This window comes from Astatotilapia calliptera, chromosome 4 (genome assembly GCF_900246225.1).
Source record: "Astatotilapia calliptera chromosome 4, fAstCal1.2, whole genome shotgun sequence".
Taxonomy (NCBI): Eukaryota; Metazoa; Chordata; class Actinopteri; order Cichliformes; family Cichlidae; genus Astatotilapia; species Astatotilapia calliptera.
In genome coordinates, this window is record NC_039305.1 from 23,319,129 (window position 1) to 23,339,724 (window position 20,596).

The window sequence follows — 20,596 nt, forward strand, 5'->3', positions numbered from 1 at the left end:
TTTAAGTGAATTTATTCGCATCATCTAAGGTGAGGGTTTGGTATCTTTCCATGATTACTTTTCGATTTTTGGTTACTTTCCTAATCCAAACTCCAAACAAACTCTGTCAAACATTGTGAGCAGAAAAAGAGGAAATAAAAGTCAGACAGCTGGACAGAAAGACAAAAAAATAAATTAAAAAAAAGCTGACAAAAAATGATGACGGGCACATGGAGTGGTAGCAGCTGTTGAGATGTTGGATGTATCACTGATACCACACTGAGCTCAGAGCAGAAGTGCAAAGTGAGAGGAATTTGGTGAGGAGAACGCGTGTGCGTGTATTTGTGTTCAGATGCGCCTGCTTGTGTCTATCAACGGCTGAGTGACTGAGTACAGCAACAGCTGTGACAGACCTCTCGAGCACAGCTTCACTGATATACGACACACATGAAGGCATGCACACGCGACTTAGTCAGTCCTGTAGCAACAGCAAATCCAGGAGACGCTCTTCTAAAGCACAGCATTGGAGTTTGTATAGTTTGCATTCATCTACTCTCTTTTAAAAAAAAAAAAAACTCTATTAAGGATTTTCTTCTACACATTCTCGCTTTTGTTTTTGCTGAATCTAATCAAGGAGTTCTTCAAAAGAAGTGGTTGGAAATGGCTGTTTTGATGAGAACAAATCTCTTTTGATCATGACTGACACCAGAAATGTTGCAGATTTCTTCTTCTTTCACTTTTCTCTACTTTAAAGGATATTCCTTCATTTCAGTCACAACAATGGTCTCCCAGAGCTTGACTCTTTAAGCGGATTGCTTTGTTTTGGGGGGATTTCAAGGCTGCAGAAATCCAGCACCTGGACTAAACTGATGTCCACCATTGGCTGTCGTTCCTATTGTGGTGTTTTTGTGGATGACTCACTCAGGGGTAATTTTCCAGTTTGCTAACGCTCGCCATGCTGGAGCACCCTCCATGTGTCCGGATTGACCCTGCCCCTTTCAGGCCTCAGCCAATCAGATGCAACATGGATAAGCCAGATATGCGTTTTGAGTTAGAGCGCCAAGCCTGTCAGAGTCTCAGACAAGGTGGGATACCTGTTTCTAGTCACGTTTCCAGTTCACAGCACATGAACATTTTTAGAGCTGCACTCACACAACACATGAGGATTTGAAAATGTGTGTAGCTCAGTTTGATTGTATTAGTAGTTCTTTTTAAGTAAAGAAATTTTGTGAAAATGTACACTGAATATTTGTAGATATTACATCAACTGTTTTAAAAATTTAGGCTTTCCCATCAAAGAATAGAGGTTTATTTTCTGGGCCGAGGTGTTAATGGGATCAAATATCCTGCTAGTGCCTTGGTTACAGTTGGGGCACAGCCAGCCTGGGCACAGCACACGTCGCCTTGAGCAGATGAACCGAGCAACCTGTTGGCTGGAGGTCCCTGGGCCTGGAATCAAAGTATCTGGACAGAGAGGAGTGTGGACCAATTTAGACAAGGACAAACTCCAAGAGGCTTTAGTTTCTTTTCATTAAAAATTTAAAGGCATGTTATGGTGCATTGCCACAGTTTCAGTTATTGAAAAATATGCAATAACTAATAAATAGCAAAATAACAGCCGCAGCTATGCCTAGCAGAGACTGCCCATGCATCCTTTCACCACATCGCTTCTCACGTTTTCCCATCAGACCGTGTGTGCACAACCTTTTAAGCTGTCCTTACACTTTATGTACTTGTGTGCGAGTTGGCAGTTTACAGTAATGTTCCTCTTAATTCACAGGGCGGTCTAGAGGGATTGGGTTTCGAGTGGTTACAGCATGGTCGGAAATAGAAAACTTGTGGGGCGGAGGAGAGAGGGGGGACACAGAGGCAGACCACAGGTTGGGGGCAGACAAGAGAGTCTGAACTGCCCACTACATTGTGTTTACCATACAGAAGACTCCTTAGGAAACAAGAAAAGACTGATGGATAAATACACACTGTAACTGACTGTCTCTCCACAACTTTGAAATAGAGGTGGTCCACAAATCCATGTACATTCAATTTAATGTAGAAAGCACTCTGAGTGAACTGTTCACACAGAAGTGAACCAGATGTGATACATCGGCTAGCCATTATCACTGTCACACATGCAAAGCGGTCAAATATGTGAAAATAATTGTATTATTGTTATATATATTTGGAGGCCCCGGGGCAGACCCAGGACACGCTGGAGAGATTATATCTCTCGGCTGGCCTGGGAACGCCTTGGTGTTCCCCCGGATAAGCTGGAGGAGGTGGCTGGGGAGAGGGAGGTCTGGGCCTCTCTGCTTAGGCTGCTGCCCCCGCGACCCGGCCTCGGATAAAGCAGATGAAGATGGATGGATGGATGGATATTTGACTACCTCCTGTACTTGTACCTCTGTGTCCTCAATGAGTGTTTTGGACACCTCATCATGCATCAATTAAGATGTGAATTGACATCATTAAACAGGTTCTGTCAGGGAGGCTGTGTGTCAGACAGGAGTTGGATCCAAGATGCAGGATTCAAAGGACAGAAAGTAAACTAAAAAGCAGCTTTAACGCTGAGCCTGAACAAAGCACACAACATCAAAGACTAGAAACGAGGAAACCGAAGCTACAAATCTTCTAAGAAACCACACTGGCAGGGAGGACACAGCCATGAGGAAGAATGTGACAAGGGTCAAGGAAATACTGAGACAATATATATAAACACAGAGGATAACGAGGGAACAGCCAACAGGTGGGAAAACAGCTGAAACTAATTACAGGTTACAAGACAGGGGAAATAGAGCTAAATACAAAGCAGAAGAGATGTGAGACCGCCAAAATAAAACAGGAAGAAACAGTGCACGGGAACTGAAACACAGATAAGACAGAAGGCTAAACAACCACAGAGACAGACTATCTTCACAAAAATGCATGGGGAGCACAGGAGGAGTATGATTACAGAAAAAACATAGAATACAAGCAAAGTAGAACCAAGATAACAAAACTAAGACGACGTGAGGATACAAATAGTAAAAAACAAAGGAATTACAGCTATAATGAGAACCAAAACCTGGAATAACCATCTCAAACTCAGTATATCCAATAAATAAGAATTCAAAAGTCCAAACACAGAAGATACTGGGTCAAAGACCTAGGATCATGACCACTTCTGAGTTTTTCCAAGGATACCCTAGTAAGCTGTACAGGAGATCAGCCTCACTAATTTCTGATAAACACTCAGTCTTTTTGTTCTGGAAGAAGAGGTTTGTGACAGATGAAAATAAGTTATCGCATATGAATGGTCTCGTTTTACCTACATTTTGACACCAGGCTCGTCTTCTAGCAGTGATGCCTTCTATGTAAAAACGTTTTTTTAACATGCCCACGTAACTGGCTTATGGAGTGGCTATGAAATAGAGAAATAACACTGGTGTCCATATTATGTTGCTCAAACAACTTTAAGTCATGAAGAAATTTCTTAGGCTCAGTGCAGTCTTTGCAATTTGTTGCTTCATTGCCTGTTCAGCTTGTGACAATTTTAGTTTCTGATAATGCAATTCAATTCACCGAATCAAAAACAGTCGCCTGAATGCTTTGTATTGTAAGGTAAAGACCCTACAATAAAACAGAGAAAACCTCAACAGTCAAATAACCCCCTTTGACATAGATCCGATGTTTCATTTTACTCAATGAGCACAATGGGCTCTTTTGCATGGTCAAAGTGCTGTGTGCATAAACTGTTTATGACTAGGCTAAAGCGAGACTTCCTCTTATGTAGTAGCGTTTGACCAGTGAGTGCACATTCCAAACATAGATTCTTTCTCAATACATACAGTAACATCACTTTGCAAATGTAAGTGTTTGTCAGTGTGTGTGTTTATATGTGATTACACTATGCCACCATAAGTGGAGGTTAAAATGTGCATCTGCACTGCAATGTATGTTTGCGTGCGTATGCAAATATTATGCATGCTTGCAATGAGTATCTGTGTTAGTGTTTGCTTAGTGTGGCTGCCCATGTTTCCCTGCAGGAGCCAGTTAAATCTTTCCTGCTGCCAAGGGGAGAAACTGCACCATCCATGTCAGCCAAGTCCTCATCACAGAAATCAAAGCGATTTGAATGCTTTTGTAGTCGCTCATAAGGACTATCTGTAGATTCTAATGGGCCACAGTAACACAGCATGGTCCCATTTTTTCCAACTCAGGGAAGAAAATGTAGGCCACACTCAAATTTCTGAAAACATTCAGCTTGTCCTTATTAAGTAAGACTTTTTACAGGTATAAAGACAGAAGACATGAACCTGAAAACCTGAAAATGTAAAAGGAAGACAGGAGATTTAAGAGATAGATGTGGAAGTTTGGATTCAGGTTTAGAAAAGACTTGAAATCTGTTAATATCCAAATCTTGTTCATTACAGTACATACAGTGCAAAAATCTTGACTCGCCCCTCATTTCTTTATATATTGTTTCCAGTGAATTTCTTGTCATTTTGTCATTGTTCAAGTGGTCTTTAGTAATAGTTCTATAGGTTTTCTGAAAGTCTATCAAAGTTTTTCTTTGAACATTAGCAGTGTGGGATCATTTTGACAGAGAATGGAACAAAGGCAGCCAACATCCAAAGACCTGTGAATGTCCTTCAAGAAGCCTGGAGAATTATTCATGAGGAATTCTTAAAGAAATGACAAGAAAGTTGCCTAAGACATTGTTGAAGAACAAAGGTGGTTTTACAAAATATTGACTTTCTGGCTTGTTAAAATTGTACAAACTTTTGCCTTATGTGCCATATTTCCAATTTGTACATGTTTTAGAAAAGTAGCTTAACCTAATTCCCATTTTCTAGGAAAATGGGAAGAAATGAGGGGTAGATGTTTGCATAGTACTGTATTACAATTAGTGGTTTCAGTGTTTTCTGTGCAGCATTTCATCTATTTTAACCTCTTAAGCCCCAACACCCCGGATACGGGGGCAAAAGGCAGGAGATCGCATTTGGGGTTAGGCGTTGGGGCTTAAGAGGTTAACCTGATTTCAGTTCTCTAACAAACTGGGCAATAATATGTCTATTATTTATCATATGGAAGCAATTAACTCATACCCCTAAGGTTTCGAATGTAGTTTTCTGAAATTATCGGCCCTTTGTTAGTCATTGGTGCTACTTTCGGTCATTACACAAATGTACTGTTTATAAAGTGGGGGAAACCTGCAGTCAGGTGAGACTGAAGAAGTTACTTGGATGAAAAAGGAAAAGTTTCTTCCTCTATAAACACTATGACCAGATGAACCAACTTTCTGTGACCCCCACTATTATTTGGTTAAATGTCCCTTGGCAAGTTTCACTTCGGCCAGCTTCTTTTGGTCGCCACCAAAAAGCTTCTGGCTTGAGACTGTCTGGATATTTGACCATTCCTCGTGAAGGAATTGGTAGTTGAAGTTAGTGTAAATTGGATGGTTTCTTTGCATGGACCTGGCTTTTAAAGAATAGTACATACATTTTAATAGGTTTGAACTTGGGGATTTCGGAAGCCTATTCCAGAAAATGGAATGGTCAGTCTAAATGTTAGCCTGCTTTATTCAATAATCTTTATGGTCAGACGGGACACAGTTGAATGCCCCAACAGGATAAAGATCCCAAAGATTCAGCAAAACTGGTTTTTTGGAATAGCTGAAGGGTAACATTAAGCTTCTGAAACTGGCTTCTGAAAGCTCCAACCTTAACTCTTTTGAAAATTTGTGGCCCATCATTGAAAAATAAATCTTAACCAGGAAACCAACCAATTTAAATGAACTAACAATTTTGTCAAGAAAAAGTGGTACGATGTCCAGCCCAAAGTTTATTGATGGCTACCATAGGGTTCTGGTCAAAGTGGTACATGCCGAGGGACATTTAACCAAATATTAATGGTGGTGTATGTAGATTTGAGTCTATATGTATACTTTTGACCCCGTGTTGAGAAAATCCATAATAAATTCAAACTTTTTTTACCCAATTCTTGTTTTTTAACATCAGTTCCCCCCTGGAAAAAACAGTTCGAAGACAGCCCAAAATCACCTACATTTAACCAACCTGTATTTCTGTATTAGTTTATTTCTTTTACTTGTCTAAAATTGACAAAGTGCTGATCAAGCATACCCACATGGGGTCTTAGCCCATGGTGGAGGAATACTCTGATGAGGAAAGATGAGCTACAGTTTGAATGTCACTGGGGTGACAGTCAGCTTCAGCCCAGAAAGTACAGCAGTAAATTTTCACTTTATGGATATGTCCTTTCAAACCACTGATCAGACATTATGGCTCAGCACTGAGTACTGGATTTGTACTTACTGTAGAAGGTTCAATTTAAACATTTAATAGAACCTATTTAGGAAAATGAGAACAAAATGTGACCAGGCAAAAAACAAAAAGAAAGAATATTATAACACAGCTATTCTGTTATGCATTTCCTCACTTTGTCATAAGATTTTCCCCAAAAACTATCAAAAGATGCACGCGCTTCATTTGTGTTAAAAGAAACAAGCTAAACATAAATGTTTGGCTTTGCTACATGGGAACCAAAACCTGCAGCTGAGACCAAAAGTTATTTATTAATCCCATTCAATCACCACGTCACATTGTCATATTGCCTGATCTGCTCTGAAAAGACCTGTGATTGTAGGTGAAGTTATTTCTTATTGATAGTCACAACTTATAATACGCTGTGCAACACCTCAGCCACACTTCTATGTGGCAACTGTGTGTACTAATACTGTGGATGCAGAAAGTCAGAGTGCGTGAAAAAGACCTTCACACTCAAAACATTTCCAGCTACTGCATTTTACTGCAACTCACTGCTCAGATCAAAGTGCTGATGAACAGAAAATCCTTTCCTGCCAGTCCATATTTTCATATCATCTTGAAGTTCAGCCCTCAAAATGTTTTGCAGATATAAATAAAGTTGTGTGAACAAATCAATAATTTATAAAATACAATCAAACAAGCATCAAGTTCAATCCAGGTGCTCTCAAAATGAGCAGTCTGCTGTCTTTTTTTTCTCACACTCTGTGGGATCTTGTAATGTCACGAATGTGTGACTGTGGGCTGCCATTTCATCAAAAACGTGAAACAGGAAACTGCCAGTACGTGTGTTCATGTGTGTGTCTGACTTCCCTTTGTAGTGTGTTACATAACCTTTGTGCATCCGATCATAAAAGATCACAATTTTTGTAGCAGCTAATAGTGTAGACAGAAAAGTCCTCATAGAGTAACTTGGATATATCACTGCTTCAATCTACTGCTTTCATTTTGCTCGTGGGCATTTGCTTAGTAATGTCTCTACCTTTGTGGCGTTCGGTGGGTGAGAACTGAGATAAACATGCATACACACTCAGTCTGATGATGTTTTCCATTCATTCTGCCGCTACTGACTTGCATCTTGGTGTTCAGTTCTTCAGCTGAAGTTGCAACAGAGAAGGAGCAGAGAGGAGCTCGTCAGCCAGGGGATCATGCCACGTAAGTTACAACAAAACACTTTTAAGAAATATTTTGATATGAACTGTAAAATGAAGCTGATGTAAACTCTTACAATAACCTTGTTAGTAGATACAACCAGCACATCTAGTACTGCGCCAAAGTTTTGGGTCCCACTGTATGGTTTTTTATATTTTGCTGCCAAAGAGCCAGACTTTGTTGTATTTTTTTAATTTGTCCTTTTGAAAGCTCAAAGTTTTTCTTTGGACACTGGCTGCTTTTTCACTGATTTTCAGTCCATTCCCTGTATCTCGCCATTTTCAGTAGAATGCTTTTTGCTTGTTTGTTTCTTTGTTAAGCCACTAAACACTGACTGATCAATCATTCAAGCACTTAACTTAATAGATAAACCAGAGTTGTGTCTACACATAAGGGGCAACTTATCAAAGAAGTCATTTTAACTTAAATAGACTGTTTGTTACTGGCAGCCTATCACAAGAACATCTATTTTGTTCCCATTTTTTCAGTTGAATTTATCCAAAATGTCAAACGTAGCAAATTTTGATATAAATAAAACTGAATTTCACATCAAAAAGGCAATTCTGAAAGAATTATTTGTCAGTTATTTGTCATGACATATAACAGCATGATGTACAGAGTCTGAACAGTATCTGAATGTCATCTCCTAAGAAACAGGAAAAACTCCAGTAACACAGGACCTTTAAAAATTTCTGAAATTGTCATCAACACATACTGATGAGGTCAGGAGAGAAGTACAACCATGAGTATCTACAGCCGTCTGTACAACACTCTGTCATGGTTTAGGGATGCATTTTAGTGAGTGTTGTTGTGGATCTTGTCAAAATTGATGGAATTATGTACACAGAATTATGATTCGATTTTGACTGACCATGCAACACCATCTGGAATGATGAAAAAGATGAAAAAGATCCCAAATACACTACCAATGCAGTAAAAGGATAGAAAAAGAGACTTAGACTTTGAGACTTAGAGCTTTTTATTGTCATTGTGCAGTTTCTTGCACAGCCAGATTGGGTAGCTGGACCACAAAGATGCAAAAGTAAGAAGAGAAAACAATATACAACGAGGGGAAAAAAAAAAAAATATATATATATATATATATATATATATATATATTTTTTTTTTTTTCAAATGAACCAGCTGCTAGTTAACGAGAGACACCCGGAATGGCTAACCGAAGGCCGGACGGTCCTGATTCCCAAGGACCCCAAGAAGGGACCGGTCCCCTCCAACTACCGACCAATAACCTGCCTCAGTACTACATGGAAGCTCCTGTCAGGAATCATATTGGCTAAGATGAACAGGCACATGGGTCAATACATGAGTGGGACACAGAAAGGAATTGGCAAGAATACCAGAGGCGCAAAACACCAGCTACTGGTAGACAGAACAGTCAGCCGAGACTGCAAGACCAGACTGACCAACCTGTGCACTGCCTGGATTGATTACAAGAAGGCCTATGACTCAATGCCCCACAGCTGGATACTGGAATGCCTAGAATTGTACAAGATCAATGGGACCCTAAGAGCCTTCATCAGGAACTCAATGGGGATGTGGCGTACAACACTAGAGGCCAACTCCAAGTCCATAGCACAAGTCACCATCAAGTGCGGGATCTACCAAGGAGATGCTCTGTCCCCACTGCTGTTCTGCATAGGCCTGAACCCCCTCAGTGAGATCATTAACAAGACTGGCTACGGATACCGAGTACGGAACGAAGCAGTTGTCAGCCACCTCCTGTACATGGATGACATCAAGCTGTATGCCAAGAGACATCGATTCACTGATCCACACTACCAGGCTATACAGCAATGACATTGGAATGTCGTTCGGACTGGAGAAGTGTAGTCGGATGGTATCAAAGAGAGGGAAGGTAGTCAGAACTGAGGGGATTGAACTACCAGAAGGCAACATTGCAGACATAGAGGACAGTTACAAGTACCTGGGGATCCCGCAGGCAAATGGGAACCATGAAGAGGCCGCTAGAAAGGCTGCAACCACCAAGTACCTGCAGAGGGTCAGGCAAGTCCTGAGGAGTCAGCTGAATGGTAAGAACAAGATCCGGGCCATCAACACGTACGCCCTGCCCGTGATCAGGTACCCTGCTGGGGTAATAGGCTGGCCAAAGGAGGAGATAGAAGCCACTGACATAAAGACAAGAAAGCTCCTTACCATGCATGGAGGGTTTCACCCAAGTCCAGCACCCTGAGGCTGTACGCTAAGCGGAAGGAAGGGGGCCGGGGACTGGTGAGTGTCAGCACCACAGTCCAGGATGAGACAACAAACATCCAAGAATACATTGGGAAGATGGCCCCAACTGACCGAGTGCTCAGTGAATACCTCAGGCAGCAAAAACCCAAGAAAGAGGAGGGAGACGAGGAACCATCATGGAAGGACAGGCCCCTGCACGGTATGTACCACCGGCAGATAGAGGAGGTGGGTGATATCCAGAAATCCTACCAGTGGCTGGACAAAGCTGGACTGAAAGACAGCACAGAGGCACTAATCATGGCAGCACAAGAACAAGCTCTGAGCACAAGATCCATAGAGGCTGGGGTCTATCACACCAGGCAAGACCCCAGGTGCAGGCTGTGTAAAGATGCCCCAGAGACAATCCAGCACATAACAGCAGGGTGCAAGATGCTAGCAGGCAAGGCATACATGGAACGCCATAACCAAGTGGCCGGCATAGTGTACAGGAACATCTGTGCCGAGTATAATCTGGAAGTCCCGAGGTCAAAATGGGAGATGCCCCCAAGGGTGGTGGAGAATGACCGAGCTAAGATCCTGTGGGACTTCCAGATACAGACGGACAAAATGGTGGTGGCTAACCAACCGGACATAGTGGTGGTAGACAAACAGAAGAAGACGGCCGTAGTGATTGATGTAGCGGTTCCGAATGACAGCAATATCAGGAAGAAGGAACACGAGAAGCTGGAGAAATACCAAGGGCTCAGAGAAGAGCTCGAGAGGATGTGGAGGGTGAAGGTAACGGTGGTCCCCGTGGTAATCGGAACACTAGGTGCGGTGACTCCCAAGCTAGGCGAGTGGCTCCAGCAGATCCCGGGAATAACATCGGAGATCTCTGTCCAGAAGAGCGCAGTCCTGGGAACAGCTAAGATACTGCGCAGGACCCTCAAGCTCCCAGGCCTCTGGTAGAGGACCCGAGCTTGAAGGATAAACCGCCCGCAGGGGCGTGCTGGGTGTTTTTTAATATATATATATGAGTGAAAAACACACAGTGGAATACTATCAGTCATGGATTGGCCTCCCCTGGACCTCAACATTATTGAAGCACTGTGGGGTCTTCTTGACAGAGATCAGCACAAACAGCAGACACATCCAAAGCTTTGAAGCCTGGAGAACTATTCCTGAAGGCTACTTAAAGAAATGACAAGAAAGCTGCCTAAGACAGTTCAGACTGAAGACTAAAGGTGGTCATACCAAATATTGACTTTCAAGCTTTTTAGAATTGCACAAACTCTATTTTACCTTATTGCCCACTTTATTTCCATGCATGTGTGCATGTTTCAGTAAATTGCTGCGCCTCTTTGCCATTTCCCTATCAAAATATAAAGAAGTGATTCAAGACTTCTGCATGGCATTACACTCATTTATTCATTGGTCCATTAGATTCACTAAAGGTGTGACATAGCATTTAAGCGTGTAGCAGATATTATTTTATCTGAAAGGTCATTTATAAAATTTTTTGAAAAAATGGGATTTAAATTTTTGTTAAAAAATGAATTAATGGCAAATCACGAAAAAGAAAGAAAATTATATGTGTATTTTGCTACAAAAGAAGGACTAGTTTTGTCTATAAGATGACGCAAAATGAATCAGAATCCAATTATCTTTATTAAGTGGAGTCCCTGTGGTGTCAGGAGAAAAAGGTTTTAATATAATTACAAAAGAATAGTATAAAAAAGAGGAATAAAATAGTCTTTCAGTTATAATGGAAAGAATCTTATTGCACATAAACACTATTGCACAGGATGTTACAGGCTGTCATCCATTGGACCGTATTCGTCAGGTTGTATTGGAAGTGATTACTTGTAATTCAAAGCCCTAACAACTATAGGGGAGAACTGCACTGTTCTAAAAATAGTAATGTCAAAGTATCTTACTGTATATTTTACAGTTTTGTACTGTCTTTCTAGAATATCATTAAATTTACATAAGTAGACTGTGATTTTACATGTCAAAGGTAAAATAACATAACATCACTGTAAATATAGTAAAACACAATTTACTTGTTTTTTAAATATACTTTTTTTGTACATATGCATATTTAGATTGTAAAAATACATTCACAAATGTATCATGATTTCACAAATATCTGTCGGTTATTTGAAAGATTGAATTGTTGAATTCAAATGTAATGCTATGGAAAAGTATATAACATGATCCCTATAAGCTTGTGTTACATCACATAAGTATTATTATCATTGCTATTTAGGGCGATCATAGCTCAAGAGTTGGCAGTTTGCCTTGTGATCAGAAGGTTGCCGGTTTGAGCCCCGGCTCGGACACTCTCGGTATTGTGTCCGTGGTCAAGACTCTTCACCTACTGGTGATGGGCTGATGGTGCGATATGGCAGCCTCGGCTCTGTCAGTCTGTCCCAAGGCATGCAATCCATTATTATTTAAACCAACTGTTAACTGTATATTTCTGTACATTTACGTATTATGATTCATATTGCCACATTCATTGACCTTATTTATAGGTAATTTCATTGTTTGATCACGTTAAGATGTTCCTAATTTAATGTCTAAAAGCACTTGGAAAAGGCAGAATGCCATGTAAAATTAGCGCAACAAACTGTATTATCATTACTGAAAATAACCGTATTTTTATGAGGAAGTTATTTTCTGTTATGTTACGGTAGTATTTTGGCGCCCCAGCTGCCGGAATATTACCGTTTTTTAAAGATGTTTTTTTTAACAGTGTGACTATTGCTGATGGCAGCAGTTTGTAGAGATTATGAGCAGGGTGTGGGGAGTCTTTTATGATATTTCCTGCTTTCCTGAGACAACGAGAGCAGTGCAGTTCATCTAGAGGGGGTAAAAAACAGAAAGTGATCCCTTGGGCCATCTTTACAATCACACACAGAGGCGGTAGCATAGGATGCTCTCTATTGAACAATGATAGAAGGACACCAGCAGCTTTTGAGGGATGTTGTTTTCCCTGAGGATTCTCAGGAAATAAAGTCTCTCCTGAGCATCTTTCCCAGCTCCACTGTGTTCACACCCCAGAACAGGTCATCCTAGATGTGAACTCCCATGAAGCGGAAGTCTGGCACCATCTCCACCCCATCCCCATTGACGTAAAGTGGTTTAATGTCCATAAAATCCACAACAGTCTTCTTCGTCTTGGTTGTGTTCAGGAGCAGGTTGTTGTCCCTGCACCACGCTGTCAGTCGCTCCACTTTGTCCCTGTAGGCAGACTCATCCCCCCCATATGTTATAAAAAGCTTGTGCCATGTGTTGCAGTTTGCTTCTTTTTTAAATGCTTACGTTTGAGGATTGCATATAGGCTCATACAAAATAACATGAAAGCAGCACAAGAAAATTTAACATATAAATCAAGTAACACGCAACATTGAACAGAGAAAGATGCATTTCAGCATAACAGCTACATTAGTTGATGCAAGTTAGTAATGAAATGAAAACAGAAGCATCTGAGTGCAGTCCGCCGTGCCATTTTAGGTTTATTCTAAAGAGATTTGGATTGCAGTTAAAAGGTGTCATTGTCTCCTTTCAATCTTTACAGTGAGTTACTCAAGATCATACTGCAGCTGCCATCATGCATATCCGTAGCTGCTTCTTATCAGATTGTGATAGTTCCCCATCTGCCATCCAAGTTAGCTGCTACTTTTGGCTCAGTTTTTAAAAAAGGCACTTTTTTTCTGTTTGGTTTATAGAGTCTTAATTATCCTGTTAAATGGACAATTTCCATTTAATGCTACTTTAGGGAGCATAATATGTTGTTCAGTGCATGCATTAATATAAGTATGTAATGCACAAAGTTCTGAATGCTTTACAAACTGGTACTATTAATGGTGGTTTTTTTATGCTCAGTGTGGCTAACTTTAGCTTTCCCCACATTTTATTTTCTTCAGAAAATGAGGCTCAGTCTTCCTCTGACAATGCTTCTCACAGTAGGTCTATAAGCAGTCTGACACAGGAAGTGTCAGAAGAGACAGTGTGTTTTATCTGCTAATGATTCTAATATTTACCTGCTCATGTGGTAGATGTTTAAACTGGGAGCCTGAACACTATTCATATGGACTCTGTATGCAAGCGCTTTACTGCTGCTGAATGTATTCGCCATCACAAATATGCATTTACTATTTTCCCTCGCTATAGGTAGCATTTATAATACAATAATGTCATCTTATCTTTGTGGGCAGACAAACAACAACTCTAAAATGGAATTATGTAAATGTTATCTTTGTTAACATGCTGGTACTGTTAAGTTTCCATTTTATTTATTGACAGCATTTCATGCGCACCACGCTCGTCGTGGTCATGTTAGGTGTGACCACAGGAGTCATCACAGTTCTTATCTGCTTCCACTTTCCTGCCGAATGTTTGAAAAAAAAAAAAAAACTGACATGGAGATCAAAGATGAATGTTATGTGCATATGTTTTAATTCAGTTATCCCATGCCTCTCTTTGCTTCTTAACAAAAGGTGTGTAGCTTTGTTAGTTTTCTGCAGAAGTATTCAGGAACGTTGCAGTTGAGCCAGGGTAGGGTGCACAAAATCAACTACCGGTAGTTCTTTGTTTGAGAAAGCACCTGAAAGTTAGTTTTGTCACGTAAAAGCTGTATTGCAGCGCCCCTGAACTCTGTGGTGTGCTTGCTGTTGTCATGTTCTAATTGACTAGATTTATGTGGTGCCTGGGAACAACCTTTAAGAGAAAAAGAAACTCATAAGTCAGCCATGTTTTGCAATAATGAGCATGCAAAACGGCATTGCATCTGCTTAATATGTTGTGGTTACATATTTCATTTATTGTTCCTACATGTTAGTGACTTCATGACCGCAAGATGAGTATATATACAGAGCCAGTACAACAGACCAGTCTTTCTCCCTGGACCATTCGGCCCAGTATGCACTGCACTTCGCTTTAAGCCTCTTTCTAACCTTAGTAAGGTAAAAACCATGCTACAGCCATGTTGTTCTTGTGGGGAAACTTGACACAGCACTCAGTGTGATACCTCACCTAGTTTGTAATTTTTACACTTCTTAGAAAAAACACTAAAAATAGTTTGTGAGTTCACACTAACCTGCATGTGATCAGGCTGAGTTAAACAAAGGAGACGGGGACCTTTTTTATTTCTAAAGAATTGTTAACACAGTTGATATAATGAGCAAAAACACAAGAAAGAGACTGAAAGCATTAATTAGTAAACCTGCCCTAGTTGCATGGAATTGCAATATTTACTTTTGCAGATGCTCCTCCACAGATTATGAGCTCTGTAAATATCTGAGTATTGCATGCATACTTGGTGCAGTATTTGCAAATGTATCACACTTTACACAGCTGACCTGCAGGACAGCTAAAGACATTAAAGAGGAAGTGCTAGACAGCAGGAGACTGAACAGTTGCTGTCAGAGGAAGTGATGTTGTTCAATGTTAAAATGTTTAAAGATTGTTGCTTAGCTCTAGCAGGGTGGTAAGGAACCACTCGTGCACATAATGGGGTCTTTTCTCTCTGACCCCATCTCAGCACTCTCTGTTTCCTCCTTGTCTTTTGCCCTTTGGTCTGTTGTTCCATTTTTCTTCCAGCTGCCTCCTCTCATTTGTCATCTCTCCCCATCTCCTCTACATCTTTTTCATGATTCTTCATCTTCCTTAAATCTATTTTATCCTCTTCACTTTCACTCACACTTTTAACCCCCCTCTCCCCCCGTGTGCTCATCCAGCCATCCTTCCCTCAATCCCATCACTCATTTTCAGTGTAGCTGACTGACAGGCAGGTTTATACACCCTCAAGGTGGACACATAACCTCCTTGTGGATGGGTGAGAGGTCTAAGAGGGCTCTCCAGGGTGTGTGAGAGTGAGTGTGTACCGGCAGTGTGACAGTGCTCAGTGACGTGAACTGAGGCTTAGGTACCAGCAGTTCTGCCCCGGGTTTGATAATGCAGCCATACTGTGTGTGTGTGAAGTACAGTACAGTAAGACATTTTTTTTGTTGTCCTAGCTTTGCCGCATGAGATTTGAAACTATATTGTGACTAGAAAATGACATGCAGCCCTCATCGTAGATACTGACAACTTCATACTTGGTTTAAGACACAAGTGATGTAAACACATTGGGCTAAAGTTGAGTCTAAGACTTTGAGTGCAAAAAACTCCAGTGTCCTCACATACATGTAGTATGGATATGGGGACACTATATAATAAATGTGCTGCCTGTATGGTGGCCCTGAGAGGTCAAACACACTGCAACTTAAAAAAAAAACAACCCACCAGCAAATAGAAATATTTTACTGAGTGCATCTTTTTGTGAACCAGATAAGATGGCATGTAGTCCTACACAGTACTGTGATAGATTGAATTCTGGATAAATTGCAATCACTAGCAGTGAAGCTCCCCCAACACCATCACCCACCAATCCATGCTTGATGGTATCTTCACATGGAAAGATCACAGACTGAATCATTAATCATACATTTTGGATCAAAGTCCAAATTTTCAAGTCAGTGCAAGACATGTGACTACTCGGTCATCCACAGTGGTGTTTTTCTTTACAGCAATTTAAACACCAAGACCTAAATTTACTGACAGTTAATGTGAGAGTCCGATTGCCAAGAACATGACCAAACTAGAGTAATGGTGTCAGTGTTGAATCTAATAGTGTGGGGAAGAGGAAGTGATGTAAAGCATAAACTAGCAGCCTGAACATCCAGGAAAACAGGAAGATTAGTGGTTACAGATCTTCCTCGTTGAGCTTTAACATAAGCTTTACTTGGCCAATTTGGAAATTTGACACCTGGACCATTGTATTTAAAGAGAAGGTAAAATAATAACTGTGCCACTTGGAGGAATTTTACAGACAGTTTCCAAAAACAAAGTCAGATTTTGGTTATTTTTGAAACACATTAGAGTTGGCTGGTTTTGCAGGTATTGTCAAATACATTACCAAATGTATCTGGAAATCCGCTTGTTCTTAAAAGTTTGAAACATTTATTAAAATATTTAAACAAAATTCTTTGTCTGCTGCTAAATAATTTGGTTCTCACATGTAGAATATTTATTAGGTCAAGATTTAGATCCTCTTTTTTGTCTTAGACTGCTTAGAAGCAAAGCTATATTGTAATGGTTGAGCTGTTGCATTTAACTCAGTATCACGATGTCATGATTACCTCGAAGGTTTCCATTACCACTAATCCTGAGGCTTTGCATAATCACAAACCTGCACAAGTCCTACTTAAGTCATCTTTGAATGCTGAACAGTTTCCAGGAAATCCACTGCTAGAGAAGCTCATTGGATCGAAGCAGTCAGACTTCATCCCTTTACATTTCTCCTTTGACTTTGTGATTTTTTTAAGCTTTTTACAGCAGCTGTTGTTGGGGACCAGTATCCCAGCCATCATTGTACTTTATGCACTACATTGAACTGGTACTCAGGAAAAAGCTTTGGCTGAGACCATCAATAGACTTGAAATTGAACTAAAGAGGCAAAGATCCATGAAACGCTCTTTTGCTAACCCCCACTAGCATCAATACACTTTTACTCTTTTTGCCTGATTTTTTTTTCTTTACTATGCTCTCTCTTTTTATCCTCTTAGCACTGAAAACTTCAGCTGCCTTCCACGAACAGAGAAAGAGCTTGGAACGGGCTCGGGTGAGTATGCCATCCTCAAATCAGTCACTGATGTCAAAACTGATGCAATTTAAGCTTTGAGAGTTTTTAAAACACGTGGCATCATTACAGAAGCATTCTGATTTGTCTTTTCCTGCTTTAATGTAAGCCAAAAAAAGAGTTGGGATAAGACCATTGGCTCAGACAAATAGACTTGTATAGAGTAATGCGAAACTATCCACCAAATCAGTGCTTGCCCCAAGGGCAACATCATCAGCAGTTGTGAGTGAGTACGTGGGAAGATGGATGAGTAGGTTAAAGTAATTCTCCATTAGTAACTAGCTAAAATGATTAGATAAACACAGGCCCTTTAGTTAGCTTAGGAAGCACGGTCTACATTGTTAAGAGAAGGGTTTGTGGAACTACACCTAAAGAAGGAGAGGAACCACAATGTTTAACAGTGCACAATAAAGGATTTGTGAGTGCAAAACTGAGAGATTTTCCATTCCTTCTTCTTCATCTTGTCTCTTGGTCTCTCTCCAGACGGAAGACTATCTCAAGAGAAAGATCAGGAGTCGACCAGAGAAATCTGAACTGATCAGGATGCACATCTTGGAGGGTAAACACTACACAGAGCCTCATACCTCTGGAACTTTGGTCAATCTAATGGAAAAAGACCCATTACATCCATGCACACTCGTAAAGAATTTCCATGCCTGGTTTGTGTGTCTATGCAGAGCCGTTCCTTCCGGTCAAGCAGCTGAAGAAAGCATGCCTCGCTGTTGATTTGAATGATAAGATTGCCCAGAGGCCAGGGCCCATGGAGTTGATCCATAAAAACATTCTACCCGTTCACTCCAGTATTAAACAAGCCTTCATAGGTAAGTGAGAACTATTTTTAGGCAACAGTTTCAGGATTACTTCTGCTGAGTGGAGGAAATTATTAGCTTAAATGTTATAAGTGCAGAGTTATTTATGGTTGATTGCAATAAGCTGACCGCAGAGAAAAAACCCACAAACAAAGCGTTGAGACCAGATATAATGATCTTAAGCAGATAGATGCAGTTATTGCGGACAACTTGTGTAAGCCTTTCAAGAGCTTATCTGTAAGTCTCTATTTTCCAGCCATCAGTACACAAACCAATACCAATGTTTCTTCACACAGTCTCGATATGTAGGGCTGTTGCACAATAACACATTAGTCATGCCAACTTTAGAAGGCCTTACTTTGCAAATTTTGTTTTATTATTTCTGCCCCCTCAACAATCAACAGGTGTACCATTGCTATATAATTTCCTGCGCACAGTCTGTGTGGAAGAAGGACGTGTGATATAGATTTTCATCAAAACACACCCACACTGTGAGGCTCCTGACAGGACATCCCTCCTGGCCCCTTCCTCCACCTATCATAAACGTACTGTTTCCTCCCAGATCCCAGATGCTTCAGTTGTCCTCACCACATACTCACACAGGCATCCATACCTGTCAACAAGAACCACCTAACATACAAATTTTTCACAAACAGCGCACTGACAGGCAAACACTTCAATTGATCAATTCTATGAGTTTGGAAAGGTTGGAGGGGGGTAATTGTAAATGATGCATGACCTCTGATTCCCATTTTAACAGACAAGAGACGAAGATACTGCTTCCTTCTCTGTTCTCGGTTGGTTTTAAACAATCACAGTGCCTGTTAATAGAGAATCACTTGCTAATTGAAGAGGTGACATTTTAAAATAATGGGGACCTATTAAGCTTAATTCAATTGCATATTAATATTTTCAGAATAGATCACTAAAAAAATAATCCTTAGTTGTTTCACACTGGCCCTTAATGGAGCTTCCTCCGTTCATCTATAGTCTGAAATGAGCGCTTTTAGCTCTTTTCCAGTAATTTTTTGAGGTAATTTAATAGAAAAAAAGAATGCTGTTTTCATAAATATACATTGATTAGTGCGCAACTACATCTTCCAACAAATAGATGCATTGTCATAAACTTAGAATCAACCCATTAAAAATACACAGCAACGAACGCAAATTTTGATTTGTGTCTTTAGCTATGTTAGCTATATTTTATCATCTGAAAAGTAACACATGAAAACGTCCATAAACATGCTTTTTTATTCTAATATTGTTGCAATTACTTATTGTCAGCAGATCAGATATACCACCCTTCCATCTCTGGACAGCTGACAATGAGGCAACTAAACAACACAGTTAGCTGGTTATATGCTAATGTTGTGTCAACTAATGTGAGACTCAAGTGTCTTAACAGTCACATTTCCCCTCTGACAAACAGTTTGATAACTTTCTCACATCATATGAGAGTTTTTGAGACCAACAATGTTAGATCCACTTCAACAAAAGTTTCACTTGTGCAGGCAAAAATAGCAGTGCTTACTGACATAAAAGGATATCCTCAGCAAAAGAAGTGACTTTCACTTACTCATTGACTCGTGTTCAACTCCTTTCACAAAGTTTTACAGTCTCCTCCAGAGTAAATAGACTTGAACACTTCTCATCTGGCATTCTGTAGCTATCAAAGACTCCAGTTTTTTTGCTACGGCTGTTATGGGGCCCGGTGTAAATGCAATGTTTTGATCTTTCTTGGCTATCTTGAACATGTTTGTCCAACAATGCCACGGTGGCTAGGATTATGAACTTAAATTAGGAGAATTAAGAAAACAGAGTTCAGTTGACTGCAGTCTACTGACATATAGCAGTGAAATTTTACCCACCAAGGTCATTTTCTATATGTTTGGTTGCCCATTGTAGTCAAGAGATTTGCACAGCAGGTGGATTTGAATTCTGTGTTTGAGTTGGCCATATCAAGTACATCTGCTCCAGCCCGTTCTCACTCCCGACGCGTGATATACCTATGATTTTTCACGTCCCGAGGCGTTCTATGGTGACCTTCCGCCTTCCTATGCTACACGGCGGATTATGGATGAAATTGAATAGAGGGAAGCTCCCGTGGTAACACGTGTTCCAGCCCTGTATTCCAGCCCTCCGTGTTTTCAAAGCGATTTAAGTAAAATAAACGTACATGTGTAGATTTATTCCAAACGGTTCTCATGTTTCCTCGTTTTTCAGAACTCGTAATATAGGGACCTTTTGGGTGGCCAAAAGCGTAATATGATTTGTCACCTAGCCTTAATTGTTATACTTTGGGAGTGAGAATGTGTTGTCTGCTCTCACTGGCATCATACAGCTCCAAGAATAAAAGACACTTCCTGAAATAAGGATGAGGATCGTCTAAGTGGGATTTTTATATAGAACACTTTTTTTTTCTTTGTACTGTGGGAGCAAGGAATCAGTGGGTCCAG

At 40.4% G+C, this 20,596-nt stretch overlaps 1 protein-coding gene across 3 annotated transcripts in view; it reads left to right on the forward strand.

Annotated features, from left to right (window-relative positions):
* The first annotated feature begins 431 nt into the window (after positions 1 to 431).
* The window catches only part of LOC113021120 (MKL/myocardin-like protein 1), a 38,087-nt gene continuing 17,922 nt past the window's right edge, over positions 432 to 20,596 (forward strand). For all 3 annotated transcript variants that reach the window (XM_026165579.1, XM_026165576.1, XM_026165578.1), the window contains exons 1-5: positions 432 to 1,064; positions 7,389 to 7,454; positions 17,258 to 17,313; positions 17,815 to 17,890; positions 18,009 to 18,152. In XM_026165579.1, coding sequence (XP_026021364.1) covers positions 935 to 1,064; positions 7,389 to 7,454; positions 17,258 to 17,313; positions 17,815 to 17,890; positions 18,009 to 18,152 — 472 coding nt within the window. In that variant the 5' untranslated portion in view covers positions 432 to 934. The remainder of the gene's footprint in view (positions 1,065 to 7,388; positions 7,455 to 17,257; positions 17,314 to 17,814; positions 17,891 to 18,008; positions 18,153 to 20,596) is intronic.